At 40.8% G+C, this 23,763-nt stretch overlaps 1 protein-coding gene and 1 non-coding gene across 2 annotated transcripts; both read right to left on the bottom strand.

Annotated features, from left to right (window-relative positions):
• Positions 1-5,290: 5,290 nt before the first annotated feature.
• On the bottom strand, positions 5,291-6,450 carry LOC117280429 (uncharacterized mitochondrial protein AtMg00810-like). The gene is made up of 2 exons (XM_070186400.1): positions 6,363-6,450; positions 5,291-6,252 (listed from the first exon to the last, which is right to left on the bottom strand). The coding sequence occupies exons 1-2, from the start codon at positions 6,448-6,450 to the stop codon at positions 5,291-5,293; spliced, it is 1,050 nt and encodes a 349-aa protein (XP_070042501.1).
• Positions 6,451-23,424: 16,974 nt separating this feature from the next.
• Positions 23,425-23,531, bottom strand: LOC117280430 (small nucleolar RNA R71). Its single transcript, XR_004510964.1, has one exon. It is a non-coding gene; the product is annotated as a small nucleolar RNA R71 (small nucleolar RNA).
• Between the last annotated feature and the right edge of the window lie 232 nt (positions 23,532-23,763).

The following is a 23,763-nucleotide window of genomic DNA, read 5'->3' on the forward strand; positions in this document are numbered from 1 at the left end:
TTCTTTCAAATATTTCAATTCTTTCAGAGCCATGCGATACGGTGGGATAGATATAGGCTGGGTATCTGGAGCCAAATCAATACAAAAATCAATATCACGATCAGGTGGCATACCTGGAAGATCTGAAGGAAATACATCGGAGAACTCCCGAACTATAGGCACTGAATCAATAGTCGGAGTCTCTGCAGTAGTATCTCGAACATAGGCTAGATAAGCTAAACAACCCTTCTTAACCATGTGTTGAGCCTTCATAAAAGAAATAACCCGATTAGATGCACTAACAGACGAACCCTTCCACTCCAACCTAGGTAATTCTGGAATAGCCAAGGTAACAGTCTTGGCATGGTAATCTAGGATGGCATGATATGGAGATAACCAGTCCATGCCTAGGATAATTTCAAAATCAGTCATCTCAAGCAATAGGAGATCTGCTCTAGTTTCATAACCACAAAATGTAATAATACAGGACCGGTAGATCTGATTCACAATAACAGAATCACTAACATGAGTGGACACACAAATGGGAGTACTCAAGGACTCACGGGAAACACCCAGGAAATGAGCAAATAGAGATGACACATAGGAATATATAGATCCTGGATCAAATAATACGGAGGCATCTTTGACACAAACAGAAATAATATCTGTAATCATGACATCTGATGTCTCTGCATCTGGTCTGGCCAGAAAAGCATAGAACCGAGCCTGCGCGCCAACTGGCTGATCTCCACCTCTAGGACATCCCTTACCCACCTGTCCTCCACCTCTTGGTGGTCGAGCGACTGGTGGAGCAACTGGTGCAGTAATCATAGGCTGCTGACCCTGCGGCACTGGTCTACCCCAAAGCCTGGGGCAAAATCTCCATATGTGACTGGGATCCCCGCACTCATAACAAATTCTCGGTGCGATGGGCTGCTGACTAGAAGTCTGACCGTGGGAACTTGAATACCCACCGGAAGAACCCTGAATAGCTGGTGGGCGATAAGAACTCTCTGGTATAGCACTAAAATAAGGTCATACTGGAGGACCCCGAGGAGGCGGTGGTGCTGGATATGGGGGCCTGCTGGACTGCCCTCTCACGAACTAACCTCTGCCCCCAGACGGAGCACCTCTGAACTCTCCAGAATACCTAAACCGCTTATCTCTCATAACCTGCTCTCGGCTACGCTGACACACACCCTCAATCCTCCGGGCTATCTCCACGACTAGCTCATAAGAAGTATCCATCTCAACCTCTCGAGCCATAGTAGCCTGATTGCCAGTATGTAAACCCGCAACAAACCTCCGCACTCTCTCCGCCTCAGTAGGGAGTATCATAAGTGCATGGCGAGATAACTCAGAGAACCTCGCCTTATCATCGGTCACTGACATCTGACCCCGCTGGAGCTGCTCAAACTGAAATCGCAACTCTTCCCTCTGGGAGGGTGGAATATACCTGTCCAGGAAGATACATGTGAACCTGTCCTAAGTCATGGGAGGAGAATCTACCAGTCTGCCAAGAAGATAAGATTTCCACTATCTACGGGCTCTGCCCTCTAGTTGAAAAGTAGCAAAGTCAACCCCATGGGACTCTAATATCCTCATGTTGTATAGTCTATCCCTGCACCGATCAATAAAATCCTGGGGATCCTCATGTCGCTCACCCCCAAAGACAGGAGGATGCAGTCTAGTCCATCTGTCCAATAGTTTCTGCAGATCAGCAGCTGCAGCTAGCTTGGGCTCAGGTGTAGCTTCTGCCACTGGCTGGGCTCCACCCATGGGTAGTGCACCCTGGGTCTGATATACATTAGCTACCTGCCCATGAGCCTGTATGGTAGGGGTCTGTGCTCCCCCGCCTGCCTGAGATGTGGCTGGGTCTGCCGAAAATAAACCAGCCTGAGTTATAGTGTCCATGAACCGCAACATACGACCCATGACATCCTGAAATCCCGGTACAGATGTGAAATCCACCGGAGCTGGATCTGCCACAGGCACCTCACCTTGTCCCTCAGTAATGGGATTCTCTGCTGGACCCACTGGCGGCATAACTGGAATAGTCCTGGGACGTCCTCGCCCCCTACCACGAGCTGGAGCCCTCCCTCGGCCTCTAGCAACTGGGGGGGGGGGGGGGGTAGCTCTTCCCTGGTCTTGAACCTTATTAGAGCGCATTTTCACCATCTGTGAGAGAATGAGAGAAAGATATTTAGTACTACATCAATTGCACGATGGAAGATGAAGAAAGGTAGTTTCCTAACACCCTATAGCCTCTCGAAGATAAGCACAGAGGTCTCCATACCGATCTGCAAGACTCTATTAGGCCTGCTCATCACTTGTGAAACTTACGTGAACCTAGTGCTCTGATACTATGTTGTCACGACCCAATTTTACCTATAGGTCATGATGGCGCCTAACACAACAGCTAGGCAAGCCAACTAGTAATTTAAGCCCATATTCAATTCTTTAAAAATTAACCGAGTAATTAAACTCTTCTTACTTGCAAGAATTTAGACAATATGAAAAGATTTAGTAAATTAAAATAACCAAGAACAAAATTTAAATACAAACATTCTACTAGTGTGTGTGCCAAGACCTGGTGTCACAAGTGTATGGGCATCTAGTAGATTATACAAAAATTATAAAGACTATCTGAAATGAAATAGACAGAATAAAATTCTAGAAGAGGCACTAGTTGCTGCAGAACGGCTCAGAAAGCAGCTTACCACTAAGCCTCTGGATAATGCGGGTGCGCGCCAATAGGTCCAACGATAGCACATGTCTCAGGTCCTGCATAAAAAGTGCATCAAGTGTAGCATGAGTACGTAAACAACGTGTACCCAGTAAGTATCAAGCCTAATCTCGAAGAAGTAAAGATGAGATGGCCGACTTTGACACTCACTAAGGGTCAATAATAATAAATAAAATAAAAATAGAAATATTTAAATCAACATGATTTACAGAGTTAACAACAATTTTATTTAACCAGCAGAAATAATTAAATTCCTTCAAACGCAACAATTTCCAATCTATTAATTAAATTCACAAACTGCAATTGAAATACCAAGGTATCGTGTATTTATTATAGATTAATTCGAGAGGATGAATAATTTCTTTTAACAATTAATTAATTTAAGAAGAAAATTAAGTATATAAGATTTTCATCGTTTACTATCTTTCCCTAACAATTCACAATATATTTCAAATAATTTAATTAAATAAAGGATACAATTTACACACATAATTCATGCTTTGAGTCCTAAATCACCTGGACTTTAGCATAGATAGTAGCTATGTACGGACTCTCGTCACCTCGTGCGTACGTAGCCCCCCACAATTAGCAACAATTATTAGTTTAATCACCTATGGGGTAATTTCTCCCTCACAAGATTAGACAAGAGATTTACCTTGTCTCAAAGTCCATTTTTCGATCACCACGTCGCATTAAATTCTCAATTCGATGCCGAAAAATTCGAAACTATCCAAATGATATACAAAATAATTAATACATGATCAATAATTCAAATTTAGGATATTAAATTAATTACCCAACCCAAAATGGTAAAATTCCTAAGATTTATCCTGGGCCCATGTGCCCGGATTTCGGAAATTTTCGGAGGAAATCATTACCCATAATCTCAAGAACTCAAATATATATTTTCCATCCAATTCCATAACCATTTTCGTGGTTAAAATCTCATTTTTATACAAATCTAGGTTTTTCCTCTAACCCTTGATTTCCAAGATTTACAAGTTATAATCTACCCATAATCTATGTATTTAACTCAAAGTGTGTAGAATTAACTTACCTCCAAATTGCTAGTTGAAATCCCCTCTCAAAAAGCTTCAAAATCGCCCAAAAATGGAAGAAATGAGGTTAAAAATGGTGAAAGCCCGTGTTTAAGACATTCTGTCTGGTACAATGAATCCCTTCTTCGCGAACGCGGTCAGTGACTCGCGTTCACGAAGGCATAATTCCACAACCTTAAAATTACCCTTCGCGAACGCTGCAAGGGTCTCGCGAACGCGAAGGCTTACTGGCCTGCCCTTCGCGAACGCGTGATCTCGCTCGCGAACGCGTAGGGAAACATCCACGCCGGTCCCATTCCTCTTTCGCGAACGCGAGTCTACCATCGTGAACGCGTAGGCCAGAACTCCCGGGCTTCGCGAACGCGTCACCCTCCACGCGAATGCGAAGGGCAATAGCCCAAATCCCATTTTCCTTCTTCGCGAACGCGAGGGTCCTTCCGCATTCGCGAAGAAGGAAACCAGAACTGGAAATGTTTGGTTTTTCCAACTTAGCTCCGGGTGGTTCAAAACTCACCCGAGCCCCCCGGGACCCTGTTCAAATGCACCAACAAGTCTGAAAACATAACACGGACTTGCTTGAACTCTCAAAATACGCAAATCAACAACGAAACTAAGAATCGCACCCCAAAATCGAATTGGATCAAAATATGATCTTCAAGTTTCTAACTTCCTCCGAATGCGCCGAATCATACTTATACTACCCAGAATTATACCAAATTTTGCGTGCAAGTCTTAAATCACTATACGAAGCTATTCCCAGACTCAGAATTCCAAACGGACCTCAATTACTCCAAAACCTACTCCAAACCAAATTTAAAGAATATTAAACCTTCAAATAGTTAATTTTTACTATTAAGCGCTGAAACGCTCCCGGGTTGTCCAAACCCCGATCCGAACATACGTCCAAGTCCAAAATTATCATACAAACCTATTGGAACCATCAAATCCCAATTTCGGGGTCGATTTCTAAAAATATTGACCGAAGTCAAACTTGGCATTTTAAAGCCAATTTAAAGAACTAAGTGTTCCGTTTTTAACCCAAACACTTTCAAATCCCGAACCAACCATCCCCATAAGTCATAAATTAGTAAAAGTACATCCGGTGGGTTTTATTTAATTGAACGGGGTTCTAAAAGTCAAAATGACCGATTGGGTCATTACAGAGAGAGAATTGGAAAATAACCGGCTAACTATTAATAGTTGGGTCCCCTTCTATTTATACTTTGTTCTTACAATGTAAAATTGGCTAACTACTAAATGAATAACCTCTATATTATATTAATAAAGAATGGATAACTAGTACAAAAGGCTAATTACAAAATAAATAGTCGGGCTAACTCAAGTGTGCTGCTTTGGGCTTGAACTGGTGCAAACTGGTGGCCCAACACCCCCTTCAAGTTGGAGGGGAAATAACCTTCAACTTGCCAAGAAAGGAATGATGGAGTACACCAAGAAGTGGTTTGGTGAACATATCTGCCAACTGGTCAGGAGTGGAAACATGCGACAGCTAGATGAATCCTTCTTTTAATTTGCTCCTGATGAAATGACAATCCACTTTAATATGTTTAGTGCGCTCATGAAACACATGATTTTTAGCAATGTGAATAGCTGCCACATTGTCACAGAAGACAGAGATAGGAAATGAAACAGATATAGTAAGATCATGCAATAATCTGGATAGCCAAACCAATTCAGCAACAACCTTACTAATAGCTCTATACTCAGCTTCAGCTATAGAAAGAGAAATCATAGGTTGTTTCTTCGACTTCCAGCCAACAAGACTATCACCCAAGAAGATTGAAAAGTCAGAAACAGATTTACGAGTGTTGAGGCAAGCTGCCCAATCACTGTCAGAGTAAGCGTTGATAGAAAAATCAGCAGAGTTAGAGTAAAAGAGACGAAGTTCAGGAGTACCCTTGATATACCTAAGCAAACGAAGAGCAGCAATCATGCGAGGAAGCCGGAGAGCCTGCATAAATTGGCTCATATGCTGAACACTAAAGCAAATATCAGGGTGTGATTCAAAAAATAATAACTTCCCCAGAAGGCTTCTGTAATTCTCAGGATTAGGTAAGAGATCCCCAACATCAGCTTTAAGTTTATGATTCAATTCCAATGGGCTAACAATAGAATGAACATCCAAGAAAGCATATTCTTTGAGTAAATCAAAAGTGAACTTCTTCTGATTCGAGATAACACCATCAAGTAACACATTGACCTCAATATCCAAAAAATAGTGTAGAAATCCCAAGACTTTGATCTTAAATTCAGAATCTAGAAACTGTTTTAAAGCTGAAATCTCATGCAAATCAACACCAGTGAGGATGATGTCATCAACATAAACATCCAGAATGACCAAAATGACTAGGAGAATCTTTGATAAAGAGAGAGTAATCATTGAGTGAATAGTGAAAACCTCTAGAATAAAGGGCTTGAGACAACTTGGCATACCATTGCCTTGAAGTTTGTCTAAGCCCATAAAAAGATTTCTTCAATTTGCAATCCAAAGGGACAGAAGAAGAAGATGAAAAAGGAAAGCCCGGGAGGTAATTTCATATAGACCTCATCTTCCAAGTCACCATGAAGAAAAGCATTGTTAACATCAAGTTGAAACAAGGGCCAATTTTTCTTAATAGCAACAACAGTCAAACACTTGACAATAGGCATTTTCACTACAGGGGAAAATGTCTCATTGAAATCCACCCCCTCAACCCGTGTGTCCACTCTAATAAAAGGCCTAGCCTTGTATCTTTATACTTCACCATTAGCTTTGTATTTAATTTAATAGACCCAGTTGCAACCAATAAACTTTTTACCTAAGGGTAGTTTAACAATGTCCCAAGTGTTATTAGCTTCTAGAGCTTCAAACTCTTTTTTCTTAGTATCCTGCCAAGATGGAATAGGGGCTGCCTGAGAATAAGTATATGGTTCAAACTCTATAGGTTGGACAGAAGAATAAGAAAGAGAAATAGGCAGTTTGTAGATGTAATCCTTTAGATAAGAGGGATGAGTGCATGTCCTATCAGATTTTCTAAGTGGTAAAATAGAGGTGGCAGGATTGACAGTGGCAGGAGAAGAGGTAGAAAGAATAGAATCAAAAAAAGTATCAGTAATATTGGGAGAAGGTGAAGCATCAGAAGGTGAAAGGTAGTTGTCAGTAACATTAGAAAAAGATAGAGCGACAGAAGGCAAAGAAGCTAAAGGTGTAAGAGAATGGGTGGTAGTAGCAAGAGGAAGAATAGGTTCATGACAATAAGCTGGAATAGAAGATGAAGTGGTTGACAATAGGGACCCTAACACAACTAGTAGGGAAAAATCTGAAGAGAAAGGAAAAAGTTGTTCATGAAAAATGACATCTCTAGAGATAAAACACTTCTTGGACGGGAGGTTATACAATTTATATTCTTTCTTTGCAAAAGGATAGCAAAGAAATACACATGGAGTGGCTCTAGACTTCAGTTTGTCTCTTTGAGAAATTGGAACAGTAGCAAAGTAGAGGCAGCCAAAAGTCCTCAAGTGTGAATAACTAGGTTTCTTGCCAAATAACAAATCATAAGGTGATTTATTTTGTAGTAACCTAGAGGGAAGTCTGTTAATGATGTATGTGGCTGTGAGGAAAGACTCTCCCCACAATCTGATTGGCACTTTGGATTGAAAAAGCATGGCTCTGGAGGCTTCTTCAGAGAAGGACACTATATGAGACATGAAAGTCTGGTAAACTGAACTATTCAATCAAACTGATTTGTGAGTTTGTGTACAGAGATAAGATTGTGCTTAAAAGAAGGTAGATAAAGGATATTTTGAAGAACTATAGAATCAGTCAAAATAAAGAACCCGTTCAGGTAAATTTCATTTTATATCCATTTGGGAGAGACACTAGGAAAGGAATATGCAAGGGTGTGATATTAATCAGATATTCTTTATTAGAAGTTATATGGTCAGAAGCACCAGAGTCAATTATCCAGGTTAAGGAATCAGATTGGTTTAGCAAAGTAGAATTAAAACTATACACTACATTCTTAGGCAATAGTGTACAAGCAAAGTTGGAAGAACTCATGATATTGAGTTGAGGTTCAGGATCAGAGATATGAGATTACTGCAATAAGGAAAGTAGTTGAGAATATTGATGTTTTGTCAGTCTAGGCACCACAGAAGCCTGATCAGTACCATGCACAATAGAGGTTTGATTGGAAGAAGTTCATTCAGAAGAAGAGAAGTCAGAGTCTGTCACCATATTAGCAGTTGCCTTTCTGCCCTTAGTAAACTTGAAGTTAGTAGGAAAGCCATGAAGCTTGTAACACTTATCATTTAAGTGTCCATGCTTCTTGAAATACTTGCAGAAGCGATTAGAGGCCCTGGACTGATTATCAAAGTTTACTCTTTGAGTGAATTGTCTCTGTTGCCCCTGGAATTGCATATTCAGTTGGGGTTGAGTAGGTTTGTTAAGAGAATTCACATTGAAGGAGGCTGCTTCAGAGGTAAATTGAGGAGGTTGATTGACTTGTCTTTGCTTTTCATCTTGAAGAGGAATATTATATACATTATCAAGGGATGGTAGATGTTGCATCATCAACAGATTGCTTTTCACACCAACATAAACCTCATTCAATCCCATGAGGAACTGATGGACTTTGTCCTCCTCTTTCTCCTTTTGAAGACCCTCTTTAGCAGCACAATTACAAGAATTTGCATGACTACTGCACAATACCCCCAAAGACTTTGGTCCCATTTACACTCTATATCTATTATTCAATTGTTTTCATATGCTTTTGGCTTTCTCGGAGTATTGGACACTTTCAGCTATATTTGGTGATAACGAGCTTGTTAAACATGATATCACCATATTATTACAACAATCCCATTTTTTATAATCAGGGGAAGTTACCATAGGTTTGGGACACGAACCACCAACAAAAGTAATTTCGTTCCTAGCAAACAAAAATACTATCATACTGCATTTCTAACCTCCAAACCACTCCCCAAAAATGGCACAGGAACCGGAGACACACCAAAAACATCAGATAACAAAAGAAATAGAGGAGATGCAGGGTCAGGAGTGTACACAAAGGATAAAGTAGAACTAGTCATGATTACAACAATTAATTCACCAACAAACACTTTACCCTGAAATCACAACACAACATATGCAAAAAAGAAATGCAAATACTATCATTCTTCGCAACCTAAGAACTAAGGCCTTGATATATTAGAAAACTCCAATGAAGCAATGAAAATCGAGGAAATCCTAGCTTAGAGAGAAATCGAGGAAACCCCGACTCCGACGAAATCATAAAACTCAATCTCCAATCAACACCAAAGGGATTCAAAACCAAGCCACACCGCAAAACAGAAGCAACACAAAGAAACATTGAGTTTTCGCTGGAAAATCACTCAAACCACGAAACTCCGACGAAGTTGAATCCTGATGAAAAACAGGATGAAATCACACACTACTAGAAAAATGCTAAATTTTGAAGGAAAAACGTAGTCGGAAGTTTTCGACCATTTCAGTCAGAAACATAAAAAAAATTAATTTAATTTTTCTTAAAATATTTCTGTAACGACCCGACATGTTGTTTTGCTTTCTAGATCCCTGTTCTCCAAATTAAGACTTCTCGTATGTGTTTTTACTATTTTATGACCTAGGGAAATGGTTGGTTCGGGTTAATATCAGAATACTTAGTTCCTCAATAGTAGCCTATAATGGTTAAGTTTGACTTGAGACAATGTTTTTGAGTACACGATCTCGGAACTGGGATTTGACAGTTCCAATAGATTCATATGATGATTTTGGACTTGGGCGTGTGTTCGGATCAGGTTTCGTATGAACCGTGAGCATTTCGACGCTTAATATTGGAAATTGGTACATTAAAGGTTTTTCAAGTTCTTTAAGTTTGGTTTAGAGTAGGTTATGGTGTTATCGAGGTCCGCTTGGGATTCCGAGCTTGGGATAGTTCCATATGGTGATTTATGACTTGCACACAAAGTTTGGCATTATTCCGAGTTGATTTGATCGGAATCAGACGCGCGGAAGTGTTTTTATAAGTTTTGAGTTTCATGTTGAATTCATGCGTTGTGGCATCCGATTCATAATTCTAGATGTTATTTTGGTGTTTCGATTGCGCGAGCAGGTCTGTATTATGTTGTTGGATGTGTGAGTGTAATTGGATGGGGTCCTGGGGGCCCCAGATGCAAAAAGGATTGGAATTGGACTTGGAATTGGGCATTGGGGATCTGCTGGTGCTTCAGATGTGGTGCAATCGCACCTGCGTGGAAAGGGCCACAGGTGCAAACTCGCAGAAGCGGCCCAGTGGTCACAGAAGAATATTGGAGGCTGGATCTGGGTGGTTGCAGGTGCGAGGATTTTTCCGCATCTGCGTGACCGCAGAAGCGATCGAGGCTCCGCAGATGCGGACTTGGGTTGGCCGGCTGTGGGTCGCAGAATCGGAAGGAATCCGCAGAAGCGGAAGAAGTCCCAGAAGTGAGGAAGCTGAAGGTAGTGAGGGATCACATATGAGACCTTTTGATCGCACCTGCGATTCCGCAGATGCAATCAAGTGGCCGCAGGTGCGGAAGTCGCTGGGCTGTTTAATCTGAGACTTAGGCCCTTTTCCCTCATATTTCATTTGGTCTTGGGCGATTTTTGAGAGCACATTTGAGGATGGATTCTCATCAATATCCTAAGGTAAGTAACTCCCACCCATTGTCAAGTTAATTATGCGGATTTTAGGTAGATTAAACATGGAAAAATTGTGAGATTTGTGAAGAACCTAGGTATCACGAGCTAAAATCCACTATAGACCATGATGGGGCCCAACGTCGCTGTCAGGCAAATCAACAGTTAATTATCAACTTAATTACTCATTTCATTATTTTTAAAATCATAAATCCCATTAAATAAATAGAGTGAAATCTGGTACTCGTAGAAACCTATTATTTTCTTTACCAAATCCCGTATAAAATATAAATTACAAGGTGAAATGATAATATTAACATGAACTACAATAATGAACATCCACTAGGAACCCCTCAAAACCCGGTGTCACAAGTGCATGAGCAGATCTAGAATATACAATAACAATACAACATCTGTCTGGAGTACAAAATAGAGAGGATAATGTAACTAATTAAGATGGAGACTCCGTATGTTGCGGGTCGTAAGATGGAATACAGCTAACCATGAAGTCCCCGCAATAGATGCTCCTTTGCGCCCCAAAGATCCACGAGACATATATATATACATGCACAATAAGTGCAGCAAGTGTAGCATGAGTACGTAAATCAACGCGTACCTAGTAAGTATTTAGCCTAACCCCGGAGAAGTAGTGACGAGGGGTCGACATCAACACTTACTAGTGGTAAAATAAATCAAATACAGTGGGAAGAAAGCAAATATGAGGCAGGGTAAATAAACTGTATAAACAAATATAGGTACGTGGTACAATCCTCCCCTTGAACAGTAAACTCAAGCTCTCAATTATCGGTCACCTCCTCAACCAGAGTATATATGTAAAATGGTTCCCACCAGGTAGGTCGTCACAACTCAAATCAGGAAAACTCAAGGACAAGATGGCTTCTTATCAAATATTACACACGACGCTGCCGAGGCAAACGACCCGATCCCATAAGAGTGTTTCATGAAGCTGCCGAGGCGAACGACTCGATCCCATAAGAGTATTTATAGAAATGCCAAGGCGAACGACCTGATCCCATTATAATTTAATGCTGCCGAGGCGAACAACCCAATCCTATAAGAATATGATACTACCGAGGCAAACGATCCGATCCCATAAGAGTTTGGTACGTAATCCTGCCGAGGCGAACGACCCGATCCCATAAGAGTGTGGTACATAATCCTACCGAGGCGAACGATCCGATCCCATAAGAGTGTGGTACATAATCCTGCCGAGGAGAACAATCCGATCCCATAAGAATAAGAAGCTTTAACGGGTCCTTGACCCCACTCACGAATATACGTGTGATTTATGAAATTTAAAGAAGCTTTTCGATGAAAGCGCACAACGCGAGAGAAATTCGTAAGGGAAGCACAATTATTTCGCAGCTAATCGAGCAACTCGTCAAATCTCTTACAATAGCGAGTCTATCACTCTACGCAAGCCTAGTCTCAAGTCGTAATGCAAAATAAAGGAATTAAGAAGGCAATGATAACTCAAATAGTACAATTAAAGCATGGCGTAAGCCTAAGTCTACCCGGATAAATAAGGAATCCTAGCATACGCATGGACACTCGTCACCTCATACGTGCATACCTCCCACAACATGTAGAACATAAGAATATAACACCTACGGGGTAAATTCCCTCTCGCAGGGTTAGACATGAGGCTTACCTCGCTCCAAAGTTCCATAACCGGTTCCAATACCTCTTTAACACCACGACTCAAAGCCAAACGATCCGAAACTAGTCAAACAATGTGTAAATCAATCAAAATATACTCTAATGCTTATAATTAATCAATTTATAACAATTATCAACTCCGCTCGAAAAGTCAACCCTCGGGCCCACGTGCCCGGATTCCGAAAACTTTCAAAGATAAACTTTACCCACAACATCCCGAACTCAAATATATAATTTATTTCTAATTCCATATCCAATTTCGTGTTCAAAATCCAAAAGTATGATTTCTAGGTTTTTCTTCAAAAATCTCACAATTTCCACCAATTCCATGTTAAAATCTGTATATAATCCATGTAAAATAGTTGAAAATTGAACAAAATTGCTTACCCAAAGATAGTAGATGAAAATCCCTCTTTAAAATCGCATCCTACCGATCCTAAGGTTCCAAAAATGAGAGAATGTCTCCAAAATCCCGTCTCCCAGCCCTTTTACCAGGTGCAAATGTCGCATTTGCGACACAGGGTTCGCATTTGCGGAACCTCGCAATTGCGAACCAAGGCAAATATCTACAGGCTTCGCAATTACGAACCAAGTCAAAAATCTATAGGCTTCGCAATTGTGAACAAATGGGCATACTTGAGCATACAAGAATCTACAGGCTGGTAAGATACTTGAGCACCAACAATCTTTCCCGATAGGAAAATGTGCATAACTCTCTCATACGGCATCAGAATTCTATGATTCTTGTTGCTATGACTTAGTACTTACGATACGGATCTAATGATTCAATCAAATCACAAATCAAAGGTTGTTTACTCAATATACTATCTTTTATACCCAAGAAAACGACGCTGAAACATCAAATTAGAGCGCGACATAACCCATACACATCCGAAACACACCCGAGGCCCCCGGGACTCCGTCTAATAACACAAACCAGTTCCAAAACACAACACGAACCTTCTCGAGGCCTCAAATCACACCAAACAACGCCAAAACCATGAATCGACGATCAAATCCTCTTTTAACTTTCAAACATTCAAACTTCGACGAACGCGTCTGAATTACAGTTAAATATTCCGGAATGACGCCAAACTTTACGTACAAGTCAAAAATAACGATACGAACCTATTCCAAGGCTCAAAACCCCAAACGGACATCGATAACACCAAATTCCACTACAAACCAAAGTTAGAAAATTCTAAAACCTTCAAATTGCCAACTGTCCACAATAAGTGCTAAAATGCTCTCGGACCACCCGATACTCAAACCGAATATATGCCCAAGTCCAAAATTATCATACGAACCTATTGAAACCTTCAAGTTCCAATTCCGAGGTCGTTTACTAAAAATTCAAACTTTGGTCAACTCTTCCAACTTAAAGCTTCCGAATTGAGAATTTTCCATTCGAATCAACTCCGAACCTCCCGAAATTCGCTTCCGACCACACGTACAAGTCATAAAACATGAAGTGAAGCTACCTACCCAAGGTCTCAAACCGCTGAATGACCAGCTAGAGCTTAAAATGACCAATCGGGTCATTAAATTCTCCCCTACTTAAACATACGTTCATCCTCGAACGTTCGAAGAACCATGCCAGAGTTGCCTCAAAATCACTACTCAACACCTTGTGAACCTACATGTGCCACCACAACCTAGGTGAATACATTTGCTCAGGCCAGACTGAAGATCCCCCCATTTTTTAGTCAATAAGCCTTAGGACCAAATTCCAACCTCCGAATTTCTCTACTAGACTTGATCTAACATACGAACACCGTATTAATCTCCACAAGCTGAACCCACACATGATCATGCACCCACGTTGATATGACACAATGCACTACATAACTAATTTGCCCATGGTAACCTCCTACAAGCACAACAACTGCAAATTCACTGATCCGACGCCCGTAGTATACCTTATAACACATCTAAGCCCGGTCTCAACCCTCACAATATTGCAACAACGAAAGAGATGCGCATGAACTCATAGTCACCTATTAAATCAATAACTCACAGAGTTCCTCCGCTCGACAAGAACCATTACCTCATTCTGAACTAAATAGTGACATTTTCCCTTTAATATACCTTACATAAATCCAATCGCACCGATTTCAGGTCCAATAACCTCGACTCACCTAGTACAAGCTGCTCAGGTAATAAGCCACCTCAAACACTGACCAAGATCTCATATGACGCTATCAGTGCGCCAACAAGCCACAATTTGAATATGACACATATGGAAGAACGAACTCTGGAAAAGAACTACACAACCACGTAACGAATAAAACAACCAAAAATATGCTATGAACACTTCGCAGTGAATAAGAAACAAAATACACAGAAATAAGTATAGGGAACCGTACTCAATGTCTCACTGTTGCAGCATGCAACCCGATCGACACATGATACCTATGCAACGTGCATCCCGATCCAAAAAACATACCCGTGGCGGTGTGCCACATGATCCATACATGACAATAAACAAGGAAATACCCATTAAGCCATAATGCTTATACCTACGAAATACCCAAATATCGGCCACAAGAAAGCCAAGTGCATAAATACGACTCTGGGGAGACGGATAATGCCATGCGCTACAAAACTCGTGCTCGAGTAAGGTGCAATAATGACAAGCTACACAGGACCACAACACTCGAAGACTCCTCCATAAACAGTGCTATGTTGAATGAACGCATTCGACCTGACATAGAGCATACATTCACATTAAATCTACTAGTGGACATCATACCGATTCCGATCATCCCATACTGGGCCACAACCTTCCAAGAATCAACAATAACCCTATTTATGACACATAAGAGTAGCCGTCAAATCCAAAACAAACTCCCACAGTCCACAATCAAAGGAATAGAGCGTCTCTCAGTCATAACCTCTCCCATTGCCGACATTACCAAACTCTCCATACCTGTATTAAATCTCTAACAATCGAATGACTAACATGTCACACTTATACGATCTTCCCGTGGGATATACTCCCACAACCTTCCGCACCAGGTAGTAAAACCTGAACATTAATGGCCATCGACCATGCTATTTCTATAATACTGGCCAAGCATCCGCATTTCAATACCCAACACTCCTACTACAAAACAGACCATCCTCAAGCTGCCCGAAAATAGTGCTAGCATATTCCGAACATCTGAAATCTTCTCGTGCTCCTCCGAGCTCACGACATTCTTATTGAAACTGAACCGTAATCTTGATCCCAACTTCCCATTACTATACCGCTCACCGCATCTATCCTGTCGCAATGCGAGAGTCCAAGAATTTCATCATAACCCCTGAACCACCAGTAGAATACATACTTTATCGGCTAGTACCCCTTCCACTCCACTTATTTCTGAAGAATAATTGCAACACACAATCAAATTCCCATAACCACAGAAAATCAAATCTCAAGGTGTGGTCTAAACCACTATAATTCTTCCGAGATTCATTTACATATAACTAGGCCATCAGAATCAACTACTTCCAAATCAATCTAATTACGGTGGCTGTCAAGCCCGCACATACAACCACGAATCACCTGTATATCCTTAACACACCGAAGAAACTGATTATTTCCACAACCATGCTGATTTAAACCATTTCTAACTGACACAACCTTTTTCAATTTACTCTTGACTTGCCTTTAAAGTAATAATAGCTCCATTCAAACACATAACAGATCTTACACAAAACTCATCCCGAGTGACCCAAATCACGAGACCACATCGTCTCAATACCTATCAGCCATCTCATACCCTCCTTATGCACTCAATAGTAATCCCAACTTATACACCCTTTATGAAAGACCCCTTGTGAACCGAAGATCTTTCTCCCATTTCTCTAACACTGCACCATAGACCCGATGATAACATAGAAATTCCCCAAGTATTCTCCACACACTGCTGCAAAACCCAGTCCTCAACCACATAATTAACCCAAAATCTTTAAATGACGCACTTTAATTCTTGCACCCACTAGAACCATTATTGAGAGTCACCCACTCTGACCTGGTCCCGAATATATAACCAAACTCTAGTGCTCTGCTAGCACATGGACACTTTCAAGAAAGCAACCAGATGAATTCTTTTCCTTGCCCATCACTTCCATAGGAAAAATAAATCTTGAGCCACCCCCAACACTTATACATGAATCAATAAGGTGAATGCAACTCATATACGTCAAATTTCCTTATCCAAAATACCTCCTGGTCATAACTAATCTACCAATTCACCGATAACCAGAAACCACACATGCACACAACCACATGGCCCAATTGTAGACGGTGGGCTCCCCCACTTAGCTTTATGCTACTATCACTTAAATCTCGACCCCTCAACGACTTCTTCTTCCCTATTACCATGGTCCCACACCGTTGCTCAGCCAAATTTCTCATAAGTTCTTGTTGCACTAATCATAACACATCCCGAATTATCAGCCATAATTGCACACTCGACCTCCTAATAGTCGTACTATCTTCTCCAAGCGATCCAAGCTTACATCGTAGTACATGCATCTCGTGTTAGGCAGAAAGTAGAATTCTTTGTAGGAACCTCATCAAAACCACTTAACTGCTAACCTTATCACCGGAGATAGCCTACTTGCGTAGTCTCGTATCGACCTCCTCCAACGTCATTGCTATAGTTACATCCATCGTGAAACCAATTAATCTCCCTGGGTCCACACTGATCCGCCAGCCGTAAGAATCCCTTCATTCATTAACATCACTCGAAGGTCCAACAATATGTTATCAAGTCCTTCTCGCCACATTCAAAATTTCCTAAGCATAGAAACCACCTCAGAGATCATCTCCCTCGAACCATCAACACTTGGCTGAAATGACAGAATACTCCTCCACAAGGCGACGATAATGGTCTACCCTCATTCACAGGGAAAGGCATCTTGCGCCGCATCTATAGCATCAACAACTCGTCGGTGCCCAATTGATAACAAACACTCCACACCGTATAATAATGAGTAGGAAGGAAATGAAGGCATAAGCTTCAACGGAATCAAATCGCATGATGAGGAATCAAGAAGGAAATTGCTCCTAACAGCCCTGTAGCCTCTCGAAGATAAGTACAGACGTCTCTGTACCGATCCGCAAGACTCTACTAGACTTGCTCATGACTCATGATACCTAAGTGAATCTAACACTCTGATACCAAGTTAAACAGTATAAAAAAATATAGGTACGTGGTACAATCCTCCCCTGAATAGTAAACTCAAGCTCTCAATTATCGGTCACCTCCTCAACCGGAGTATATATGTAAAATGGTTCCCACTAGGTAGGTCATCACAACCCAAATCAGGAAAACTCACGGATACCATTGCTTCATGTCAAATATTATTCACGACACTACTGAGGCGAACAGCCTGATCGCATAAGAGTGTTTCATGAAGCTGGCGAGGCGAACGACTCGATCCCTTAAAAATATGATACAGTCAAGACAAACGGCCCGATCCCATAAAAATATGATACTGCCAAGGCGAATGACCGATCCCATAAGAGTGTGGTACATAATCTTGCTGAGGTGAATGAACCGATTCCATAAAAGTGTGGTACATAATCTTGCCGAGGCGAACGATCCGATCACATGCGAGTGTGGTACATAATCATGCCGAGGCGAATGACCAGATCCCAGAAGATTAAGAAGCTATAATGGGTCCTTGACCCCACTCATAAATATACGTGTGAGTTATGAAATTTATAGAAGCTCTTTGATAGAAACGCACAACGCGAGAGAAATTCGTAAGGGAATCACAATTATTCTGCGGTTAATCGAGCAGCTCGTCAAATCTCTTACAGTAGTGAGTCTATCACTCTACGCAAGCCTTGTCTCAAGTCGTAACACAAAATAAAGGAATTAAGAATGAAAGGATAACTCAAATTGTACAATTAAAGCATGGCGTAAGCCTAAGTCTACCCGAATAAATAAGGAATCCTAGCATACGCATGGACACTCGTCACCTCATACGTGCGTACCTCCCACAACATGTAGAACATCAGAATATAACACCTACGGGGTAAATTCCCTCTCGCAGGGTTAGACATGAGGCTTACCTCGCTCCAAAGTTCCATAACCGGTTCCAATGCCTCTCTAACACCTCGACTCAAAGCCAAACGATCCGAAACTAGTCAAACAATGTGCAAATCAATCGTAATATACTCCAATGCTTATGATTAATCAATTTATAACAATTTCCAACTCCGCTCGAAAAGTTTATAAAGTCAACCCTCAAGCACACGTGCCCGAATTTCGAAAAGTTTCGAAGACAAACTTTACTCATAACATCACGAACTCAAATATATAATTTATTCCAAATTTCATGTCCAATTTCGTGGTCAAAATCCAAATACGATTTCTAGGTTTTTCTTCAAAAATCCCACAATTTCCACCAATCTGTATAAAATCCAAGTAAAATAGTTGCAAATTGAACAAAATTGCTTACCCAAAGATTGTAGATGAAACTCGCTCTTCAAATTCCCCTCCTACCGAGCCTAGGGTTTAACAAACGAGAGAATGTCTCCAAAATCCCGTCTCCCAGCCCTTTTACCAGGTAAAGATATCGCATTTGCATCACAGGGTTTGCATTTGCGGACCCTTGCAATTGCGGACAAGTGTTCTCAATTGCGAACCAAGGCAAAAATCTACAGACTTCGCAATTGCGAAACAAGGCAAAAATCTACATGCTTCGCAATTGCGAACAAATGTTTGTAATTACGAACCAAGGCAAAAATCTACAATCTTCGCAATTGCGAACAAATGTTCGCAATTGCGATACCTGAGCACCAGCAACACCAACAATCTTTCCCGACACGGAAATGGGCATAACTCTCTCATACGACATCAGAATTCGATGATTCTTGTTGCTATGACTCCGTAATTACGATACAGATCTAATAGTTTAATAAAATCAAAAATAAAAATCAAAGGTAGTTTTCTCAATATAGTATAGCTTATACCCAAGAAAATGATGCTGAAACATCAAATAAGAGCGCGACATGACCCTAACACATCGGAAACACACCCGAGACCCTCGGGACCCCTTCCAATTACACAAACCAGTCCCAAAACATAACAAAAACCTACTCGAGACCTCGAATCACACCAAACAACACCAAACCCATGAATCGACGATCAGATCCCCCTTTTAACTTTCAAACATTTAAACTTCGACGAACCCGTCCGAATTACAGTTAAACATTTTGGAATGATGCCAAAACTTTACGTACAAGTCATAAATAGCGATACAAACCTATTCCAAGCTCAGAAACCCAAACAGACATCGATAACACCAAGTTCAACTTCAAACTAAACTTAGAAAATTCTATAACCTTCAAATTGCTAACTTCCCACAATAAGCGCTGAAATGTTGCCGGACTACCCGATAGTCAACCCGAACATACGCTCAAGTCCGAAATTATCATATGAACCTATTGGAAAATTCAAATCCCAATTCCGAGGTCGTTTAATCAAAAGTCAAATTTTGGTCAACTCTTCCAACTTAAAGCTTCTGAATTGAGAATTTTCCATCCGAATCAACTCCGAACCTCCCGAAATTCAATTCTCACCACACGTATAAGTCATAAAATATGAAGTGAAGCTACTCAAGGTCTCAAACCGCCGAACGACCAGCTAGAACTTAAAATAACCAATCGGGTCATTACATTCTCCCCCACTTAAACAAACGTTCATCCTCGAACGTGCCAAGAACCGTGCCAGAGTTGCCTCAAAATCACTGCTCAACACCTTGTGCACCTACCTGTGCTACCACAACCCAAGTGAATACATTTTCTCAAGCCAGACTGAAGATCCCTCCCTTTTTAGTCAATAAGCCTTAGGACCAAATTCCAACCTCCGAATTTCTCTACAAGACCTGATTCTAACATACGAACACCGTATTAATCTCCGCAAGCTGAACCCACACATGATCATGCACCCACGTTGATATGACACAATGCACTACATAACTCATTTGCCCATGGTAACCTCCTACAAGCACAACAACTGCAAATTCACTGATCCGACACCCGTAGTATACCTTATAACACATCTAAGCCCGGTTCCAACCCCCACAATACTGCAATGATGAAAGAGATGCGTAGGAGATCATAACTCCCCGTTAAATCAATAACTCACAGAGTTCTCTTGCCAGACAAGAACCATTACCTCATTCTGAACTGAATAGTGATATTTGCCCTTTAATATACCTTACATAAATCCAATCACACCGATTTTAGGTCCAATAACCTCGTCTCACCTAGTACAAGCTGCTCAGGCAATAAGCTACCTCAAACACTGAACAAGATCTCATATGAAGCCATCAGAGCGCCAATAAGACACAACTTGAATATGACACAAAAGGAAGAACGAATACTGGAAAAGAACTACCCAGCTGCGTAATGAATAAAATAACCGAAAAGATGCTATGAACCCTTCGTAGCAAATGAGAAACAAAATACACAAAAATAAGTATAGGGAACCGTACTCAACGTCTCATTATTGTGGCGTGCAACCCGGTCCAAACAACATACCCACGGCGGCATGCCACCCGATTCTCACATGATAATAAACAAGGAAATACCCGAATATCAGCCACAAACACGCCAAGTGCATTAATACGACTATGGGGAGATGGATAACGCCATGCGCCATAACACGCGTGCTCAACTAAGGTGCAATAATGACAAGCTACACAGGACCGCAACACCCGAAGACTCCTCCATAAATAGTGCTATACTGAATGAACACATCCGACCTGACGTAGAGCATACATTCACATTAGATCTACTAGCGGACCTCAAACCGATTCCGATCATCCCATACTTGGCCAATAACCTTCCAAGAATCCACAATTACCCTATTCATGACACATAAGAGTAGTCATCGAATCCGGAACCAACTCCCACAATCCACAACCAAAGGAATAGAGCGCCTCTCAGTCATAACCTCTCCCATTGTCTACATTACCAAACTCTCCATACCGTTTTTAAATCTCTAACAATCGAATGACTAACACGTCACACTTTTACGATCTTCCCGTAAGATATATTATGGTAGGCTATAATCTCGTATTTTAGTCACTTATTGTACTCTAATTTACTGTACTTTTATTGTGTTTGAGCTTTAATCGCTAGTATTTTGCACTTATTGTGTGTTTTATGACTTGTAGGAATGATTCCGAGCTATGTAGATGTTATGGAATGAATTTAGGTGATTTGAAGCTTTGAAGTCTGAGTAAAATCCCCAGTGATTAAGCCAGGATCATGTTCGGGGGTCGAGGACCAAGTCTGGACGTCAAAACGCAAGAATAATCACTATTCTGAGAAAACTTCACTAGTGCGGCGCGTGGGGCGCCACAACTGCCCATTTTCCCGGATGCCATCAGAACTAACTCTCTGAAGTCTCCCACTAATGCCCTGCATGGCGCGTTTCCCCATGCGGCGTGACTGTGCAACGTTTATAGAGTAATTTTCCTATTTCGCATAGGAAAAGGTGATTTCGTTTGGGCCCGACCCTACTTGGTATAAATACATGGAAAAATATTACTTTCAGAAATTTTGACACATATAAGACCTAAGGAGGCTAAGAAGGAGTTGGAGAAGCCAAAGCACAAGGAGTTCATCATTCAATCCTCACTCAAGATACGAGTTTGGATCATTTTATGTTTTCCTTTGTTTTAAACATATTTGTGATGAATTGCTCCATATCTATGGATTAGTTCTCTTTAGGGTTTGATAAATTTGGTGTATTGATATTTGTTTGTGGATTATAACTCTAGTTTTTATCTATCGAATCATTTTGGATGATTTAATTGTTGCATCTATATTCACATGTTCATATAATCGAGAGAGGCATAACTTTCGATATCTTTGCATTATATTGTTGGTTGAATTTATTAATTCTTCTTAGTTATCGAAAGAGTCTAGTTGAATTGTTGATTAAACCTAGTTAGGAAGATAATCGAGAGAGGTTCTCCTAAAGAGCAATCCACTACGAATTCTTGCATATCTTCACCGAGCTTCATTTAGTTCATCTTGTGAGGTTGAGATTAAATCGAGAGAGGAGTTTCTACTAAATGTTTGAACTAATAATAGAGTGAATTCGAGAGACTCACTTGAAAAATAGAAGTGAATTAACTAGAGTTAAATCTCAGACAACTATGTTGCACCTATCCTATCAAAACCCTATTTTCTCCCACTGATAACCTTCTTTGCTTGCTTCTTGTTCGATTGTCATTAGTCAATAACCGTAGATCCTTAGTTAATTGTAGTTTTTAATTACATAATTCTTAACTGTTGATCGTCTTAGATAGCAATCAAGATACAAACTACGAAAATACGGTTTAACTCCAATCCCTGTGGATATGATATTACAGTATACCATATTCGATTAGCGAGTATATTCAAGTGTGTGTTTTGCGCTCATCAAATTTTGGCGCCGTTGTCGGGGATTGGCAATCAATAGTGTTTGAAATAGTTTGTAGTGCTAATTCAGGAATTTTTTATTTTATTTTATTTTTCCCTTTTTACGGTTGGTGTTCTTTGACTGTGCGGAGGTTTCAAGTAAGAGTGGTGCATGACTCAATCTTCTGGGAAAGAATTGCTACCATACGAACCAGAAATTGAAAAACAACTGCGACAGCTAAGGAAGGAAAGAAATCTCCCTGAGAATATAGAGAAGGTTGGGAAATGCTCAACCAAACAAACTATGGCTGGAGATGATAATAATGTGGATTTGGCTTCAAGAGAGGCAGCCCAACAACGAGAAAAAGCTGCACGGGATGTTGAGAAAGCAGCTATTCGCGATGCACAGATTATCTACGAAGAAGAGAGGGCTCGGAGAATTTTCCAAAATCAACCCTTAGCTGCAGCCCAGTTGGAAAACATAGCTCCCGATGCTGGGAGACCACTTGGTGATTATGCTAGACCGGTTTACAACCAAGTATTGTCAAGTATTAGACCACCTCCAGTTGCAACGAAAATTTTTGAGTTGAAGTAAGGGTTGCTCCAAACTCTTCAAAACTGTTGTGTCTTCAGAGGAAAGATGAACGAAGATCCAAATAACCATCTAATGGACTTCGAGGAGATAATGAACACCTTTAAATAAAATGGTGTGTCACAAAATGCAGTTTACTTAAGGGCATTCCCCTTCACACTTAAAGATGATACAAAGCAGTGGTTTCGAAGCTTGCCCCAGGAATCAATTAGAAAATGGGAGGATATGACCAGAAAATTTCTTGATAAATATTTCTTCTCAGCTAAAATGGGCAAGTTTAGAAGGGAGATCCATAACTTCTGCCAGAAAGATACTAAAACTGTTTTTGAAGCTTGGGAGAGGTTTAAAGAGATTGTCAGAAAGTGTCAACATAGTGGAATTAAATTCTGGATGCAACTCCAGGACTTTTGGGATGGATTGACACTGGCCTCACATAGAATACTAAGCAATGCAGCTGGAGGCCCATTGATGAAGAAGACACTAGAGGAGATAGTCACTATTCTTGATGAGTTATCTGAAGATGCAAATCAGTGGCCCTCTAAGAGTGCTGAAAGATGAAGATCAACAAGTGTTCACCAGGTTGATGCTAACACATTTGAAAGTACAACTTGA

This window comes from Nicotiana tomentosiformis, chromosome 10, assembly GCF_000390325.3.
Source record: "Nicotiana tomentosiformis chromosome 10, ASM39032v3, whole genome shotgun sequence".
NCBI lineage: Eukaryota > Viridiplantae > Streptophyta > Magnoliopsida > Solanales > Solanaceae > Nicotiana > Nicotiana tomentosiformis.

Bases quoted from the DNA above. Each gene is read 5' to 3' on its own strand.
- LOC117280429 (XM_070186400.1), bottom strand. From the start codon at position 6,450: ATGCCTATTGTCAAGTGTTTGACTGTTGTTGCTATTAAGAAAAATTGG. The intron at 6,253-6,362 runs GTGACTTGGAAG...TTATGGGCTTAG, and splicing joins TAACAATGCTTTTCTTCATG to ACAAACTTCAAGGCAATGGT.